Source organism: Mastigoproctus giganteus, chromosome 7, assembly GCF_048544385.1.
Source record: "Mastigoproctus giganteus isolate SK-2022 chromosome 7, ASM4854438v1, whole genome shotgun sequence".
Classification (NCBI taxonomy): domain Eukaryota; kingdom Metazoa; phylum Arthropoda; class Arachnida; order Uropygi; family Thelyphonidae; genus Mastigoproctus; species Mastigoproctus giganteus.
This window is the reverse complement of record NC_143581.1, coordinates 4,759,592-4,779,287: the sequence shown is the minus strand read 5'-3', so window position 1 is coordinate 4,779,287 and position 19,696 is coordinate 4,759,592. Positions and strand designations below refer to the sequence as shown.

Below are 19,696 nucleotides of genomic sequence, written 5' to 3'. Positions count from 1 at the left end.
GGGTTGCAGACCAAGCCCAATTCCAATGTTTTAAACACTTTTCTTTAAAAGTAATCTTAAAACTTTGGTAATGAAGTTTTCAGCAGGATTAACTTAACAAATCTAGTTTTTTAATTTACACAAGTTGCACATAACAGAAATACTAGAAAAAACACACAACTAAAATGTGTTTGTATTATATACAGAGTCGGCATGGCCAGTGGGTAAGAGAAGCAAAAGGTGTGGTTATACTGAAATGACTGAGTTGAATTTTAGTCAATTCAAGAAGCATATGATAATTTCACATTAATCAGAGCATTAAAGAGAGTCTTTCATTATCTTTCATCAATTTGAAAAGAGTTTCTTTTCAAATTGATGAAAGTCTGTAAAATTTAACATGATGCAGCCAGTAGTAACTAAGACTGAATATTAGCATTTCTCATCTAATATTCTGGAAAACTCTAGAGGTTTTTGTCACTACCAGATAAAGGCCTGAAAGATGCTTTTCATTTCACCGTTATGCATTTTAAGTCTTTTACTCTATTTTTTTTTTTTTTTTTATAGAAGTAATCAGAATAAATTTAATTAACTGCTGGAGAAGTGTATTTTGGAAAATATTTTGTACACGTACACTTCTGTTTTTAAATTTGTACTTAATGATATCTGCAATATAAGACAAATTATTTTTTTTCTTTGGCATTTTGCATAATCAATATCATTTTTAGGTAGTCTAGGGCCAGGAACATATTTTTAGAGGCTGTAAATAAGGTTGTAGAGGTGAGAACCACTCTGCTGTTGAATTCAATTATTTCTGCTCTTTTTTTCATTAGATTGTGACATTTTACTACATAATACAGCATGTGTAAAGTCACACCTTGAGTACTGTGTACAGGTCCGGAGGCCTCATTTCAAGAAGGATGTAGAGCTGCTGGAACGAGTACAGAGAAGGGCAACAAGATTAGTGAATGGAACAAAGGGTTGCTCTTACAGTGTCTGGAGACTAGGCACCTGTGAGGTGATCTGATTGAGGTGTATAAAGCCTTGAACGGTTTGAGCATGCTCAGTGCTGATGGGATTTTTCCTCTTGCTCAGAATAATCACCTGAGAGGGCATAAATTCAAATTGAGGAAAGATGTGCAGAAATTTGCCTTTAGGCTCAGCTGGACAGGTATTTTGAATGAACAGAGGGATGAAATGGAAGTGTGTTTTTTTTTTTTTGGCTGATGCTGCATAAATTTGCTTTCTTGCATCATATGCCTCTACTAATGCCAATGCTAAAGTGGCAAGCATATACTGTAGTCTTATGCAGTCAAAACCAATGCCTACAGGCTAGTGGCATAACTAGGGTGAGGCAGGTGGGGCACGTGCCATGGGTGTCAAATTTGGAGGGTGTCATTTTTATGGTTAAAAATGCAAATTCCAAGTTTTGCATTTTCCAAGGGGCACCATTTTTTTTTTTTTTTAATCTACCCGGGGTGCTATCAGCCCTAGTTATGCCACTACATTTGACAACACTACATTGCTCTTATTGACAATGTCTGTGCATGAGAAATTAATAATGTTAGTATTATTTTGCAAACTAATTTCTGTGTACACAATACCTCAACACAGAGACAAGCAGACTTATGTGCCAAATGTACAGCATAATTTCTCCTTAGGTCTAAGTTGGGCATCCAACGTTTGGAGGCAATTTTTGGGCCTTAAAGGCAACTTATGCATCAAAAATACAGTAGTTCTAAAAAAATTTGCATTGGAATAATGTTTTACAAATTAATGTTGTTCAATAAAATTTCCTAACTGTATTCAACTTTATAAATTTCACCAGGCCATGCCAGCTCTGCTCATATAATACCATTTCAAAATTTACATAAAAATGTTCTTAGCATTTGCAATTTTTTTAAATTTTTATTTTATACATGCATATAGTTTTTCAAAACCAGTAATGTAATCATAATTCTCATAATCACAGCTCTGCTTTCTCTCTCTTGTCTACCCTCCCTCCCATGGTGATTTGATTTTAAACCTTCATTAATACTAAGTTTGTCCAATATTAAGCCGAACAATATATATAACAAAACTACCCCTGAATGTCAGGGGCAATATACTTAACAATATAAGAAGGCAGCTCATAATTACAGCATCCTTCCTTGAAATATTTGGATGTGATACTGAAGTTTACAAGATGTTCATAACGTATCATAAATTGCAAACCTTTTCTTTTTATTTTTATAAATAGCACCAAACCATGCCAGCTCTAATCACATACCATTTAAAAAATTAACACAAAAAAATTGCATTTTTCTTAGTATTTTGCAATTTTCTATTTAAATAATATATGCAAATATAGTTTATGGGACGAGTTTTCTCAGTTGGATAAAATCCTTTGCCCTTTAATTAGATACTTGCAAAACAGTGAAGATTTTAATATATGTAGCATATACATGAATGCTTTCAAGTTAATACCACTGATTTTAGATTTTCTTTTAATAAAAAAAAAAAAAAAGTTATAAATAATTGTCTCATCCAAAGATCACTTGTTAGCACAAAAAGAAAGCAATGGTAGACAACCACAGCACTGTTAAAATACATACAGAATGATGATATGAAGTACATATTACTCTTTACTTATAATACAAACAAAATAAAGAGTAAAGAACATATTCTTTATTTAAATAAAGAAACAAAGAATGCCTCACAACAGAGCAGCAACTTTGGCCAATCGGCATACAAAGCAAGGGCCCAAGAATTATTTTATTGCAATTTGTCTTTATGTCTGAATCAACTTAAGTTATCCTAAAAAAAAGTTAAATATCTTATGTTTCAAAGAACATTTCTTGGAAATTTGCATGAGTTGCCTCAGTATTGCATTACATGCTGAATAATGAAATACAAACAAGTGTTTGTTGCAAAGATGGAGATTTTGCCATTAGGTTATGTATGTCATTACTTAGCAAAGACCAAGTCAAAGAAACCAGAACAGAAGGAATATTCATTTTGTAATGGTCAGAACCAACAAACGCATGCTGCATTCTTCATAATGAGATGCTTGGGTACTGCTTATGGATTTCAGAAGTGCTGATTTCCAAGGCATAATAATGGACCTGATTGGAAATGGATATTTCAAAAATAACATATATTAGCAAAAATGAAATCTTTTAAAATGTTAGAAAATAACATGGGCATAACACAAGGTATGGCACCACAGTTTACCATTCCTGTTGATGTAATTTTAATATCAATCATTAATAGGCTGATTGCAGAAGGTATTTGTCTGTTATACCTTTAAATTTCAGATTTTTTCTATCTATAAATTTATCTAACAAGCAGTATAGGAAAACACTCTGGATGTAATGGCACTGTAGAAAGCAAATCATTGCACTGCAAAACCTTTGCAAAAATTCAACTCTTTCGATGGTAACCTTGCAATGTAATTAAAATATGCATATGTGTTCATTTCAAAAATGTCAATTATCGAAAGCATGCAGGGATTTTGCGACAAATGTATACACTACATCCACTGCATATCTATTCTTCAGTGAAAAAGTTCAGTTACTCACTGACTTACAGAATTACTCATAAAAGGTGGTTGATGGTGATAACAATTCAATAACTAAATGATAAGTTGCCCATCACTTAATTCAAAACAATATTCCCTTATATAAGCTGCCTTCTCATGCTAAAGGAATATACATATAGCTGTTGGGTACAGACATTTCACACACACTAAAAAATACAACTAAAGTAAAATGGCACATTTTTCCAAAACACCCTTAAAAATAATCACGATAATTATAAAAATAAAATTCTACTCTGGCGAAAACAAAATTACAAATGCTCTTAACAAAATGGAATGCAACTGATTATTAAATAAATCACAGTTATGTTTCCCCCCCCCCCATACAAATGAAACTGCATATAGAATAAAGGTCAGCTATGTGGAAAAAAAAAAATAGTAATTTTTCCTGATCATATTACAAAGGAAACTACTACACAAACATGTTTGCTCCAAAAACCTTGTGGTTATATATCAGCAGGTTTTACTACAAGATTGGGGAAGGGAATAAAAACAAGGTAAATATAAATATCACCAAACAGACTGACATTGATATGCAGTATCCTGATAACAGTTAAGGTATTATGGCTTTTCAAAAATATAAGTGTCTCGTTTGAAACATTTTTTTGAGCACTTACAAGTCTTAGGAATGATAGATTTTTGCTTTGTTCAAAAATCCAGACTTCACATGATGACACAACACCCATGTTTCTGGGGTTCACCTACAATTTCTGAGGGATCACTGCAGTATCGCTGTAGTGAAATGGTTGGAGAGGGTGGGGAGTCATACATGTATGTGGCACTAAAATGATGGCCATTGTGGGATACCACTTTGCCTGTTAAGTCCTGTTGGGAAGACGAAAGGGTTAAGCTGTTCCTGGTACGCTTATCTGAGCGATGTTTCTTCAAATCAGCCAATGTACCTGGACTTGGAGTGTAGGTTGGGCTTGTGTTCACAGTGACGTGAATCTCAACTTTTACCGATTCTGCCTGGCTTCGAGATGGAACAGATGTCATACAAGCTGAAGTCTCGGATCCTTCAGTAGCCCCATTTGGTGATACTGGATTAGAGACCACATCAACCATTTCTTCTCCTTCTTTACATGTTCGTGCTTCACTAACATCTGAAAATGTATCCAAGTTAACATCCAGTGATATATCTTTGTCTGGTAATGCTACATCTGTACTGAGTATGGGTTCATTTCCTTGTTCTGGTACATCCTCTGATGTTTCAAGCACCTCACGACTAGTTTTTCCCTTTATTCTCTGCAAGGTATCCTTTTTCTTTAAGATATTTAGAGAAAGTTCAATGTCTTCAACATCTAATGGTGGTGTGCAATTTTTTTCATATTCTTTAACATCCTGCTGAAGCTTTTCTTCGTCATGCTGAAATGAGTTAAGCTAAATATTAGATTCACTGTACATTGGTATATTACTTAAAAAAAAAAAAAAAAAAAAAACAGAAGTGATAGAGCACTACTATATTAAAAAAAGATTCAAGCTGACACATCAGATTTATATTTCAATTTGAAAACTTGTTTCTTAGGTACTTTTTTTCTTTTTGGCAAAAAGTTCTGCCTGTGGCATTTAACTTCAACCACTATTCCACTAGAGGTTAGTATCATTGAATGGTGGTCCTCACAGTTTCTTAGTAATGTAATCTAAAACTATGCTCATCCTTCAGAACTTTTTCCCAATGCTTAGGGATCTGTCGGCTGTTCTGGTTCAACTATTTAATCTACAGAGCATTTGTACCACTCTTATATCTAAAAATATACTACACACCTATGGTATGACTTTTATTGATTGCTTAAGTAGTTCTTTTTTGATATCTACTACCTCACACTTCCCCTGGAATTTGGGAAAAATGAGCCACACCCACCATCCAAGTGTCGGAAATAAAGGCAATTGCATTAACGCTAAGAATAAACAGATCAACAAAGTACAATAGATTGGATGAGACACTGAGCATAGCAATATCCAATAGGAAGTCTCCACAAGAGATATTAGGAACAGAGAGCACCCTAGTTCAATGGTAGCTGGTTTAATTGCCAAATGGAAATGTTATCATGCTACTGCAGCTGAGTAATGTTCAGGTAGACTGCAGAAACTGCCAGGTGTGTGGCTCTTGTCAGTCCTCATCAAGTAATGTTAGCCAGGAGTTCAGAAACAGGATATTAGCAGAAAGAGTGTATACAAGGAACTGCATATCATCAGATTTTACAGAGAAGCTGTGGCACACAAAGCAAAACATGAGCATGCAATGTGCAGCATCAACTTGCCAGGTGCAGCACCCATTTAATTGGTCCTGGAAAATTGAAAAACTGTTATGGACCAAGAAAACATTACATGGCTTTACAATCTGATGGCAATGTTTGGGTTTAGCAGATACTCAGAGAACATTACTTACCAAATAGTGAAGTTTGGCAGAGGTGTTATCATCTGGGATTGTTTCTTGTGGTTTGGCTTAGACCACTGGTCATCATCCCTGGAACAGTGAATGCCATGCAGTACATTAACATTCTGGGCAATTCCACTCTTCCTACACTGTGGAGACAGTGAGAAGGGCCCTTTTATCTTTTAACATGACAGTATACCATATAATGCTGCAACACCCAAGTGTAACACCACACGGTTGATACATTTCTCTGGAGTTATTGCTACCCATATGCAGTACTTTGCATTTGTCAATGTTAAAACTTCAGTTGCCACTTCTCAGCCCATCTACCCAACTTTTCTAGGTCCTATGACAGTATGCTACTGCAACTGGATCTAGAAAAGTTGGGCAGATGGGCTGAGAAGTGGCAACTGAAGTTTTAACATCAATAAATGCAAAGTACTGCATATGGGTAGCAGTAACCCAAGAGAAGTGTAACAACTGTGTGGTACTACACTCAGAGTAGTGGAGAATGAGACCTGGGGGTAATTGTGCAGTCACATATGAAGTTTTCTGAACAGTGCAGACAGGCTGCCAGATCAGGTCATGGGGTCCTGTCAATGATATACAGGAATTTTGCTAGCAAGGATAAGGAGGTGATTATCCCCCTGTATAAAGGCAGTGGTCAGGCCACACCTTGAGTACTGTATACAGGTCTGGAGGCCTCATTTTAAGAAGGATGTAGAGCTGTTGGAATGAGTACAGAGAAGGGCAACAAGATTAGTGAAGTGAATGGAACAAAGAGTTGCTCTTACGAAGAAAGGCTTAAGTTTTGCAGATTACAGTGTCTGGAGACTAGGCACTTTTGAAGTTATCTGACCTGATCTTGAATGGATTGAGCAGGCTCAATGCTGAATGGATTCTTCTGCTTCTCAGATTATAAACCTGAGGGGGCATGAACTGAAATTGAAGAAAGACTACAGATGAGTAGTGCTTAGCATCTCAGCTCATTATTACTATATTAAATAAATTAATAATAAAGAATAAAAAAAAGAAAAGCCATTCTTTTCTATATGTTTATTTCTCATTCTCCTTTGTTTACTTTTATTTCTTTATTTTTATTCTTCCTTATCTCTTCAATTAATTTAATTTCAGTGTATATGATAAGTCACTTATAAATGCTAAACCAATTATAACAGTCACAAGAGACATAATGAAAGGCAAGTAGCATAACAGACAAAATTAATGCCATCAAACTAACAGTTTTGTTTTGTTTGTTTGGTTTTTAGGAGCATTAGCAACTAAGGCCATATTGCATACAAGTATTTCTTCTCTATTAGCTACATGCATACGTGTAGCATATATACATGCATATAGCATATATACATGCATATATGTTTTTTCCTAATAGAGAAGAAATACAAGTATTTCTTCTCTCTATTAGAAAAAAAGTAAAAGCTGAGCCTTATATAAGAAAAAATGCAATAAAAATCAAATTATATACAGAAAGACTAATTATTAATAGAATGACATTGAACGTTATGCTATCACCATTCAATATATCCAAAATATAATGAGCAGTAGATATGTTTCCGATTGTTATCTATCAGTTATAGTTAAGCCTAAAGGTTAGTCTCAGAGACTAGTTAGTTATTTGGTTTTTAGGAGCATTAGCAACTAAGGCCATATTGCTCCGGGATATGCGGTGGTCATTCCTTGACCTTTCCGCATCCTCCGTATTTGGTGGTGACAGGCTCGAACCCCGGTCTAATCAAGAAGCGTGTGCTATGCACTGCTGCTCCTTCCCACCTGGCTACGGAGGCACCTCTCAGAGACTAAAAGTAAGTAGTACAGTCATTGTACAAATCAGTATAGTCTCTTTCGGTACATAACTATGAACAAACAGGGTTTGTTACTTAGTGCATCAATTTCATATTGCAGAGGCACTTTCGCACAAGCTGCTTTGGTATTGCACTACTTTAAATAAACATCACAGCTACAATGGAAGAGTATATTGTTTTTTTATTTAAAAAGTGTATACCACTACCTAAGCTGAGTTCTGATCTTTTTTGATATCTGAACAAACCAGTGATACACCCACAATATATGGGATACTGCAGTAAACATAATTACATTCAGGGCAAGTTATACTTCTTCAGTTGGGGTTGGCAGTACTTTTATTTATAATGAAATACCAAGGCAAATCACTGAAAAGTGCCCCCACAACAAGATCAGTGTGCTAAGTATTAAATCCAGTTTTATCACAAATATAGTAATTGCCCAAATGTTAGTTTAGTAACAGGCCTGCAGGTAAATCAGGAAATGAAAATTAGTGAGAAAAAAAATATGCTATCATTACGCATGGAAAAAAAAAAAAAAAAAAAAAAACTGTCCAAACTCACCAGAAGGTCTTAGTATACAGGGGTGATGGTGCAACAAGGATAGCATTTCAGGCATTCACTGAAGAAGGTACAAGAAGTACTACAAAATGTGTGAGAATCTTTTAAGAAATTAAACCAATTACAGGTCTTACATGGCCCGAAGTGCTTATTTCTTCACTAATTTTCATACGCCAACATATATAGCGACTTTTTATAGCTTTCATAGCTTGAAACTTTTGTCCTGAAACTAATTATGAGTAAATTATACTATACTCTCACAATTTAGCAGCTAATTGGCAGAATTATAGCTAGCCCAACATTTAGTGGACTATACACATATTTATCAGAGCCATCCATATTCTATACATAAAGTAGAAGCAGGAGAAGGGAGTAATAAGTTTGTTAATTTAGGCAAAACAAGTGGTAGAAATAAGAAGCAGAAAACATAAAAGGCAAGTGTATCCAACAAAGAGAATTTTCTAAGCTATTCACTTGTTATATGAAAAAATAAATTATTTGCTTGTTTTCAATAATTCTATCTGTACTTACTTCTTCATTTCCATCCTTTTGTTTCTCATGCCTTATTCTGGCCTCTTCTCTGGCTTCCCTGCGAGATATCAAGGACTTGTCTCTTATGCTTGTTCTTCTTACAGACTGACTATAAAAATGAGAGAGAGAGAAAAAATATATATATTTCACTGAATAATTAGGGTAACAGAAAATGAATAACATTATAGATAGCATGAAAGACATAAGTAATAATTTAAAAAGCTAGCACTGAAATTATTTGACCAGCTAAATAATTTAGAAATCTGAGTAAAAAACATCTTTCTTAAAAAAAGAAATCCTCAAGGGTTGGGGATGACATAAACAGCATATAATTTTTTTTTAATGAGAGAGAGAAATCCCCCCCCCACCCCACCATCAGTATGATGTATAAACTTGCTTCCTCACATTATTTACCACTCTTAATACTAATACTATTATAACTGTGAAAACTTAAAGTAAAAAATATTGCTTTGCAGTTTTCTTTTTTCATTCAGATGACACTGATTTGCTACAGGAAAATAAGTTTTCATTCAGTTTAATTATGCCTTTATAGGAGTCACTTTCTTTATTTGGGGTTATCCATTTACAAATTAAATTTACACACAATATTACACCACAATAAATGCATTTATTTTATCCCATGACATTACAACTGCTTGATAGCAGAGACGTGGTGTCACTCATACATAGATGATGCTGAATTTGAATATGGGGAGTATAATGTATACAGGAAGGACAGGACAGGACAGGACAGGAGAGGTTGGGGGTTATTTATTTAAGAAGAATATTAAATCTAAGGCAATGCATTCAGTTGACATGGGTGATGAGTGCAATGTTGAGTCAGTTTAGTGTGATATAAGCATTGCAAAAACAAAATTGAGAGTAGGAGTGTATTATAGGCCTAATGACTGTGATGAGTACACCAAAAAGCTATACAGGGAAATAGGGTGGGCCAGCAATTTTTCTTCCACTTACATGAGAAACTAAATGACTGATAATTGAAAGAAAAGTGGAGGAGAAATTGAGGATGGACAAAAAAAGGCACCTAGAATAGATGGAATCTATCCAATTATATTAAGAGAGGCAGCAAAGAAGGTAAGCAAACCCTTAGCCATACTTATGAGAGCATCCTTGGATTCAGGGGAGGTCCCTATGGACTGGAAGAAGTATGGATATACCCAATTCATGGAGCAATGTGGCATTAAGTGTAAGTTACTGCTATGGATAAAGGAATGGTTAAGTGGAAGAAGACAGAAAGTGGTTATCAAAAGGCACTGCTCTTCATGGACTAATGTTATTAGTGGAGTTCCTTAGGGTCCATTGTTGTTTTCAATATTTATCAATATTGAAGAAGGTATATCAGGCTTAATGTCTAAGTTTGCAGATGATATGAAGGCTGGCAGTTTGGTTGAAGACAGTCATCAGGGTGAGCTACTGCAACAAGATCTAGGAAAATTGGGTTGAGTGGGCTAGAAATGGCCACTGAAGTTTAACACTGACAAATTCAAGGTACACTGCACATGGGTAGCAGTATCCTCAAAGTAACTTATCAACTGTGTGATACTACACTCAGGGTAATAGAGAATGAAAGAACTTGGAGTAATTGTGCAGTCAGACATGAAATCCTCCGAGCAATGCAGATATGCTGCCAGGATAGCTCAGTGTTTTGTCAATGATATACAGAGACTCCAATGATATATATCGCCTCCTTATCCCTATAGCAGGGATAAGGAGGCGATTATTCCTTTATATGTGACCATGGTTAGGCTTCATCTTGAGTACTGTATTGAGGTGTGGAGGCATCACTTTAGGAAGGATGCCGATCTTCTGGAATGGGTGCAGAGTAGGGCAACTAGATTGGAGAAGGGAACAAAAGGGTGCTCTTACCTAGAAAAGCTTCAGTTCTGCAAATTGCAGCATCAAGACTAGACATCTGCAGGGAGATCCGATTGGGGTGTTTAATGCGTTGAATGGATTGAGTAAGCTGAATGTTAAAGGTACTTTTCCACTTACTGAGACTACACACGAAGGGGCATAAATTCAAGTTGAGAAAGGATGGCTGTAGGATAGATGTGTGGAAGTTTGCCTTCAGCAAGCAGTTGGTTGATTGTTGAAACAGGCTTCCATCTGTTGTGGAAGTGGATGGGTTGAATAAATTCAAGGGAAAACTGGAGAAATTCTTGGAGGATTGGATAGTGGGCTGTGTAGGTTTTCATTGGTTTGTTTTTTTTTTTTTTTTTTTTTTTTTCTGGCTGACAGCTTAAGTTTGCTTTCTTGCATTATTTTCCATTACTACTACAACTTTGAAGAAAGTTGCTTTACTTTGAATAAAACCATTACTTCAGGGGCTCCACTATGGCTTACTATTACTAGAAATAAGACAAGTTTTGGACACACCATATGTAAAACAAATTAAAGACATGAGCCAACCAAAAGCATGCATCCATTTGGGAAAATTTCTAGACAAATATACCAGAAAAAGATAGAATATAAAAGTTATTAAATCCAGTTTTCAAAATTTATGTGATATTGCCAGGGGATAATTTTTATGAGAAGGAAGAAGCAGTATACATCAATAACTATTAGAAACACAATGAGGGAAGACAGCAGTAATAGAAAAATTGTATTTCTATTTATTGGTTTGTGTTTAGAATAAAATGAGAAAGAAATATTTCCTAAGGTGATGAGAAGTATTAGAATATGATCACGACAAGCATCAGACCTGATGGAGGGGAGGGAGATGAGAGTTCAGTACAATGAAAAATAGCTAGTAGTTCCAAAAGAAAAAAAAAATTATATATATATATATATGAAATATGAAAACGAAGAAGTGGAAAAAAAGGAAAAACAGTACATGTACCTATAGGGGCTACCTCACTCATGTTTGTGGAGTCTTAAAAAAATTTAAAAAAATTAATTTAATTTATTTATTTTTTTATTTATTTATTTTTTTTTATATATCCATTTCATTTCTATAGCTTCTCCATCAGCATGAGTTTGCATAGAAACACAGTGTTTGGTACATGATCAGGTGTAGCCCCCTGATGAAATACCTGATCTATGTACCAATTTTTAATTTTTAATTCTTTAATTTTTATTTTATAATTTTTATCTCTATTACCCTCCCCTCTTTTTCTTTCAGCTTTTGTACATATGATTGGCCTGTTAATTCGGCATTAATTCAGATTTAATTCTACTTAATTTTATTTAGGTTCTTAACATTCTTTCTTTTTTTTCTTCAACTAGGCTCGGCATTTTGTGTTTAATAACTTCTCCATCTATATTTATTTATTTTTATTTTATTTTATTTTACTTTCATCGATGACACACACATATATATATATATATATTAAAAGACAAAACTCGTAGAAATCAATGGTGGTAAATTGATTGCTAAGATTAAGAGCCTAAGCAACTGAAGAGCTGCCAACTAACACTATCAAATGTAATTTAATTCTGATTACAATAGCTTTGAATAAATCTAACCAAGCTGAAAATGAGGGTAGGAGAAATTAAATACTGACCTTTTCACAATTACAATCAAAGGCCTGACGTAGCCCAGTGGTCAGGAGCGACAGTGCATCGCACGCGTTCCTTGAGTGGACCGGGGTTCAAGCCCATGACTACTAAATACGATAAATATTTGTATTGACGATTTATTGTAAACTCTACTGACTTGGTTGTCGTGCCGGAGTATAAACAGAAAATTTATTTATTTTATTAAATGAAAACACATAAAAGTAAAAAACTATGGGCAGGTGCATTTTCTGAAATGAATCAAGTTTCAACTATGGTTATAAAATTCCTTCAGCAATGAGTGAGAGAATTTTGTTATTAATGCTGTTTGCATTTTGAAAAAATAAAACTAAATTAATTAATACAGGAAACACCTTAAAGAACTAGAAAACCTGTGGATGCAAAGACCAGCTTCCAGAGATAATGGCCAACATGCAATAGTTGTATGATTGGCAGCTTCACATGTAGTCACATCAAGACTACCAATTATACATTATTTTAATTGAAATATTACTTTTGTCTTTAAGAGGGATCGATTAGCCTTTCACTTGTCTCACATTTTGCCTCTAGGCCTTTTGACTATTTAATGAGACTTCAACTGAAAAACATTAAGACAGGATCATTATATACTGTTGGCAACAACCAGCAGTTAGATCAGCTCTGAGAGAAGTCTACTGCAATCAAATGTTGTAATAAGCCAGAGGACCAAAATCTTATCTGGCAGAGATAACAATATTATCAAGTTTTATTTTAATTTTTATTCATCTTTTTTTGCTGCTTACCTTCTGGTATTTTGGCTGTGTGATCTTCGTAGTTTTTGTGGTTGAGCTGCACGTTTAATTTCCATTTCACTCTTCAATTGAATGATGCGTTCTTTGAGATCGGGATCTTCACAGATATCTAAGGAAACAAAGATTTATTTATTAATTGTGAAAGCAATTTAATCAAAACAATAGGTAATTTTTACTGTTATTCTTAAAAAGCGTCTTTTATGTCTACATAAAGTGAATGTAGAATAACGTAAGGTTTTCATTTTATCATATTCACATAGGTATCATGCTACATGTTTGCTGGAAAGTGCCAATTATGCAACAGCAAATAACATTTGACAAGTAATGTTTTGGTACTCCATTGCCATGATACAGTCCGGTATCTTCAACTCAATGTCACTTTAATGTTTCCAAATGAATGCCTTTATTAATCACTTGCGTGTACATGGTACATCATGTATTACCAGTCTTGGGATTTTTGTTTTGAACTTTGAAACAATGTAATTTTTTCTATAATCACAATTTGGCTACTGAACGCTAGACGGCTCTACTTTCATCAGTTCAGTAATATCAACATGCATATTGCTATTTGTGTGAAGGTAATAAGGTAAGGATTTCTTTGACTACTGTTGGGATATTTACTTTCGTCATTTTATTGTTGAAAATATAATTTAAAATATATATTTCGGCTTTTCTTCTGAGAAAATTAATTGAGAATGGGTATTGTAATCGAAACTAGTGAATGACAGCAGTTCAGAAATTAAAATTCCTCTCAGTAAAATCTGAGAGAAATTTAAGATAATTTTGTATCAATAACCAAGTATTATAAATTTTGTTTGGGTCAGACTAAACAAATGAGTTATAACAGGTGATGCATAATAAATGGCAGATAAAATTACAGAGAGTAAATTTACCTCCCGCTTCCCGAAAGTACTTCATTACTCTTCCCATCGGGGAGCTGTGTGTGCTTGTGCGCACAGAAGGAAGGTACTTTGAAGGTGATTAAGACCAACTGTTCACTCAAACTTTTATAGTAAAATTCGAGGAACTTTTTGAATGTACTTTTGTATTAACTATATGCATTCTTACAGTTAATATAATATATACCACTGTTATAGAGAGCATTCTACATAGAACACTGTTTCAATTAGTTATTTAGTGCAGAATTTCAAGAGAATGTTTCATTGTATTGTATATATATTTTAAACTTAATGTCACTTACCAAAAGGAGTTTCACCATTCTTTGTCCTTGCATTCAGATCTGCTCCAGATTGTACAAGCATCTCTATCACATCAGGCTGAAAATAACCATTTCTATTAAACGAATAGCACTTCTTGTGTAATACAATTACACAATTATAATTTATTGAGACAACAAATTAAATGTTTCAAAACAAGTACTATCAGTTGAAGTTTGACTGCAATTTATTCACATGTTTATTGCATATTTTCTTATAACTGTTAGAATATATGTGAAATCCAAATTAAGATATTAGTATAGACTAAAACAACCCAGTTATACTTCATAACTGGGTTGTCACTATTGCAACACCAGGGTACCTGCCCACCCACCGAAGAGAAACCAACAAGCTTTGAAACGGTGCCATCTGGGTGGTGGTATCTTCTGAGAATAAATAACAGTAGTCTTCTCCACTGGTGAAGTGTTATTTATTCGAGGTAGTACAATACCATGGCAACTCGTTGTGAAGGCATTCACAATATGAGATATAATTAATTAATTTAACTACTTTGTAGATGGCTTTGTTAAAATGATGCTTTTTCACTAATCTACATGTTATGGGTATATTAAACATGCTGAGAAAGAAATTACTTCACTGCATATGGGAAGATTTGTTTCAAAACTATACATTTTGACTACACCCTGCCAATATTTGACAGTAAGTATAGCCAACAATAAACTTAAATTACAATATTTATGAAAAGTTAATACATAATGAAATGCAATTAATTTATTGCATGACATGCTATATCACTGAATCTCAAAATTGATCTTCCTGTTATTCCTATCCAGAAACACATCTCGGTATCTATGCTAATATTTCAGGTTAGTATGAATATCTGGATGTTGTGTTTATGGGCAAACTTTTTTAGCTCTTCTTTCCAAACCCAAATGAAGAACTATTTTAGTGAGAGGATTGGAAATACCTCAGATGAGAACTTCTTCCTCATCTTATTGATGATGTTATAGAAAAGAGAAAGAAGACAGTCATGTTTTGCAAGATGGAGGTAACTTTAGAAATCAAGATCTGCCAATTGAGGACTGCAGATCTTTAGAGTCCTATAACTATACATTTTGGAACAGGACCAGGGTATGTCTACCAGGGGCAAAGGTTGATGACGTTGTAGAGCGGATATCATCTTTCAAGGGCACAAAAGGTGATATAGTTGTACACGTTGGCACTAATGATATTAAGAGTAGGAGACCGGCAGAATTACTCAACAAGTACAGGTCACTGTTGAAAAAAAGCCGAGAATTAGGGTTGAACTTGAAAGTGTCTGCAATTCTGCCCAGACACGATAGGAGGGAGTATATGATGAGAGCCTTGTCGATCAATTCGGCCCTGGAAAGATTGTGCAAGGCTCAAGGGGTAGAATTTTTTTCAGCCTGGACTGTACTTGTTAACAGGAGAGATTGCTTCTACAGGGATGGGATACACTTAAATAGAAAGGGTGCAAGAATATTTGCTGATGCTATCGAGGCAGTGTTAGGTGGGTCGGAAAACTGCTAGCTTGGGGGGATACAAAGACTAATAGTTTAACAGTAACCGCAGGCAGAGGTGAAGGTGATTCTTGCACAACTTCTATTAGAATAAGAAGCGACCTGGAGCGAGGGGTGTTGGGGGTTTCAGGGACGGATGGCAGTCATCCTGGAATAGTTGGGTATATGGGATGTGTTAGGGTAACAAGGAATAGGCATAGGAGCATGTATGCTTGCATGTATACCAATGCTAGAAGTATAGTAAATAAATTTGATGAATTTGAAGTGTTAGTCAAGACATCAAAGGCGGATATTGTTGGGATAGCAGAGACGTGGTGTCACAAAGATATAAGGAATGCAGAACTGGAATTTGGGGAGTACAATGTGTACAGAAAGGATAGACAGGACAGAAAGGGAGGAGGTGTTATGCTGTTAATTAAGAAAAACATAAAATCAAAAGAAGTGCATCCAGTTGATATAGATGGACAGTGCACTGTTGAGTCAGTTTGGTGTGACATAAGCACTGCAAAAGCAAAGATAAGAGTAGGAGTGTGTTATAGGCCTAATGACTCGAATGAGTACAATGAACAATTGTACAGAGAAATAGAGTGGGCCAGTAAATCAGAATGTCTTATAATGGGGGATTTTAACTTCCCAGATATTGACTGGAACTTGTGGGTTGGTCACTCACACACTAGTCAGACTTTTGTGGATTTATTGGATGATTGTTTTCTGCAGCAGCATGTTCGAGAGGCAACCAGAGAAAGTAATACTCTTGATCTGGTTATCAGCAGTGATCATTCGTGTATTAAGAATTTGCAGATAAAGGAACCACTAGGTGGCAGTGATCACAGTGTGCTGAAGTGGGATTTACTCAAAGAGGTAACTACCGTCAGGGGTAAAGGAAAGGGTTTTTGCTTCCGTAAAGGGGAGTACAGTGGTCTCAGACAGTTTTTAAATTCTGTACAGTGGGATCGACTGACGATGTTACAAACAGTAAATTCTAAGTGGGAAGCATTCAAGGAATTAATCGTGGAAGCTACTAGACTTTTCATACCGATGAAGAAATATTGTTCAAGGTTTAGGCCTAAATGGTTATCAAATGAACTAATGAGACTCGTGACAGAGAAGAAAAATGCATGGGATGCATATAAATTATCAGGCGACGCAGAAGCCTGTAGCAGATATAAGCTAGTCTGTAATCAGGTCACAAAGGAGGTTCGGCAGGCAAAGGCGGATTACGAGAAATCTTTGGCAAAAGATGCTAAGAAAAACAGCAAGGATTTCTTTACTTATATAAACTCTAAAAGGAAGGGGCTGAATATGATTGGTCCACTTGACATCGATGGTTCGACTGTTGATGATCCTGCTCAGATAGCAAACAAACTGAATGAGTATTTTGCATCTACATTCACACGTGAGGAATCATTACAGTTTGAAAATGGAAGAAGGTTATCAAATTGTAGCAGTGTGCTTAATGATTTTGTAATAACTGAGAGCAAAGTGGAGGAGAAATTGTTGAAGTTAAACATAAGAAAGGCACCTGGGGCGGATGGGATCTATCCAGTTATATTAAAGGAGGCGGCAAAGCAACTAAGCAAACCCTTAGCCATAATTATGAGAGCATCCTTGGATTCAGGGGAGGTTCCCACGGACTGGAGATGTGCAAATATATCCCCAATTCACAAAGGAGGTTCGAAGGGTGACACGAATAATTACAGACCAGTTAGTTTAACTTCTGTTCCGGGTAAAATAATGGAGTCACTGGTTAAAGATGCATTGCAGGATCATCTAGACAAGACTGCAGCAATAATTCAGACACAGCATGGGTTTGTTAAGGGAAAGTCTTGTCTGACAAATTTGATTGGTTATTATGATGTGGTCACAAAGGAACTGGATGCAAAAAATAATTTTGATATCATATACTTGGATTTCAGGAAAGCTTTTGACACTGTTGCGCATGTAAGACTACTGTACAAATTGGAGCACAATGGTATTAAGGGTAAGTTGCTACAATGGATAAAAGGATGGTTAAGTGGGAGAAGACAGAGGGTGGTAATCAATGGGTGCTGCTCTTCGTGGACTAATGTTATTAGTGGAGTCCCACAGGGTTCGGTGTTGGGTCCACTGTTGTTTTGTATATTTATCAATGATATTGATGAAGGTATATCAGGCTTAATGTCGAAGTTTGCAGATGACACGAAGGTTGGCAGGGTTGTTAATGACAGTAATGGCAGTGTGCTACTGCAACAGGATCTAGATAATTTGGGCAGATGGGCTAAGAAGTGGCAACTGAAGTTTAACCTTGACAAATGCAAAGTACTGCATATGGGTAGAAGTAACCCCAGAGAAACGTACCAACTGTGTGGTACTACACTTAAGGTGGTAGAAAATGAAAAAGACCTGGGAGTAATTGTGCAGTCAGATATGAAGTTTTCTGAGCAATGTAGACAGGCTGCTAGGGCAGGTCATGGGGTTTTGTCAATGATATATAGGAATTTTGCTAGCAGGGAAAAGGAGGTGATTGTCCCTCTGTATAAGGCAATGGTCAGGCCACGCCTTGAGTACTGCGTACAGGTCTGGAGGCCTCATTTTAGGAAGGATGTAGATTTGCTTGAGCGTGTACAGAGAAGAGCAACACGATTGGTGAGGGGAATGAAGGGATCCTCTTACCAAGAGAGGCTTAAGTTCTGCAAATTGCAGTGGCTGGAGACTAGGCACCTGCGCGGTGATCTGATTGAGGTGTATAAGGCCTTGAATGGGTTGAGCACAGTTCAAATTAAGAAAGGATAGATGTAGAATAGATGTGCGGAAATTTGCCTTTAGCCAGCGGGTGGTTAATTGCTGGAACAAACTTCCATCTGTCGTTGTGGAAGTTGATAGGTTAAATAAATTTAAGGAGGAACTGGACAGGCAATTGGAGGGTATGGTGTGATTTTTTTTTTTTTTTTTTTTTGGCTGATGCTGCATAAGCTCCTACACTTGCTTTCTTGCATCAGGTGCCACTACTACTACTACTACTACTATAAGTAAGAGCTTTGACAATCCTTTTTATGCTAATAGGATGACTGGTTCTGAAATTTAATAAGGTATCAGTGAGTTTTCTGCAAGTGGAAGCATGTTCATTTTCAAATTGACATCTAAGAAAGGAAGTGTTAGTTTCAAACTAAAGAGTGAAGAATTGTGCCAAAACATCAGTATATTATGTCTAAACTGCACGTATTCTAGCTGGTTTGCCTGTTTTTCCAGGTGAAAAACTTTCTTGGTTTGAGCTAGCAACCCTCATTTGAGACCGACTAATTTAGTCATGGTGTCACGTGAGAATAAATTTAGATGAAAATAAAAGTAGTAATACGGCATAGTGATAATCTGATCTTTGGTAGTAATGAGGAGATATTATGGAGATATACTGATGCAGCAGAAGTACAGCAATGAAAGAAGTTACAAGGAAAAAGTGTAAAGTTGTGGTTCATAGTAAAGGCTCTTCGGAGAGGCATGTTTTTTACGATCCATATTATTTAAAACAAAAATAAAGTTATTCACATATAGAAATTTTCATATCATGGAAGATTCATTTTTATTCCAAAATGAATCAAATGTATGACAGAAATATAACAAAAGTACAAAATTATTGAAAAAGTTTTGATCTATATATAAAGTTTGAAAATCTTGTTTGGAACATTAGTTCTAAGTAGATTAACTGAGACTTCTTCCAGCTGAAAAAGTTAAATCTATTATTTGATGCTAAAGTTTATTGTAAATCATAAATTTATGCTGAACTGCTTACTATCTTAATTGGTTCTGCAGAAGTTTTTGGAAACATTATTCATTTTTTTTTTTTTGGCTATACCT

General features: G+C 35.4%; 1 protein-coding gene across 3 annotated transcripts in view; it reads right to left on the bottom strand.

Moving 5' to 3' along the window:
- Positions 1-3,963: 3,963 nt before the first annotated feature.
- The window catches only part of MYPT-75D (Myosin phosphatase targeting subunit 75D), a 264,758-nt gene continuing 249,025 nt past the window's right edge, over positions 3,964-19,696 (bottom strand). For all 3 annotated transcript variants that reach the window (XM_090378617.1, XM_090378616.1, XM_090378618.1), the window contains 4 exons: positions 14,348-14,423; positions 13,138-13,255; positions 8,840-8,948; positions 3,964-4,918 (listed from right to left, as the gene is read on the bottom strand). In XM_090378617.1, coding sequence (XP_090234743.1) covers positions 4,217-4,918; positions 8,840-8,948; positions 13,138-13,255; positions 14,348-14,423 — 1,005 coding nt within the window. In that variant the 3' untranslated portion in view covers positions 3,964-4,216. The remainder of the gene's footprint in view (positions 4,919-8,839; positions 8,949-13,137; positions 13,256-14,347; positions 14,424-19,696) is intronic.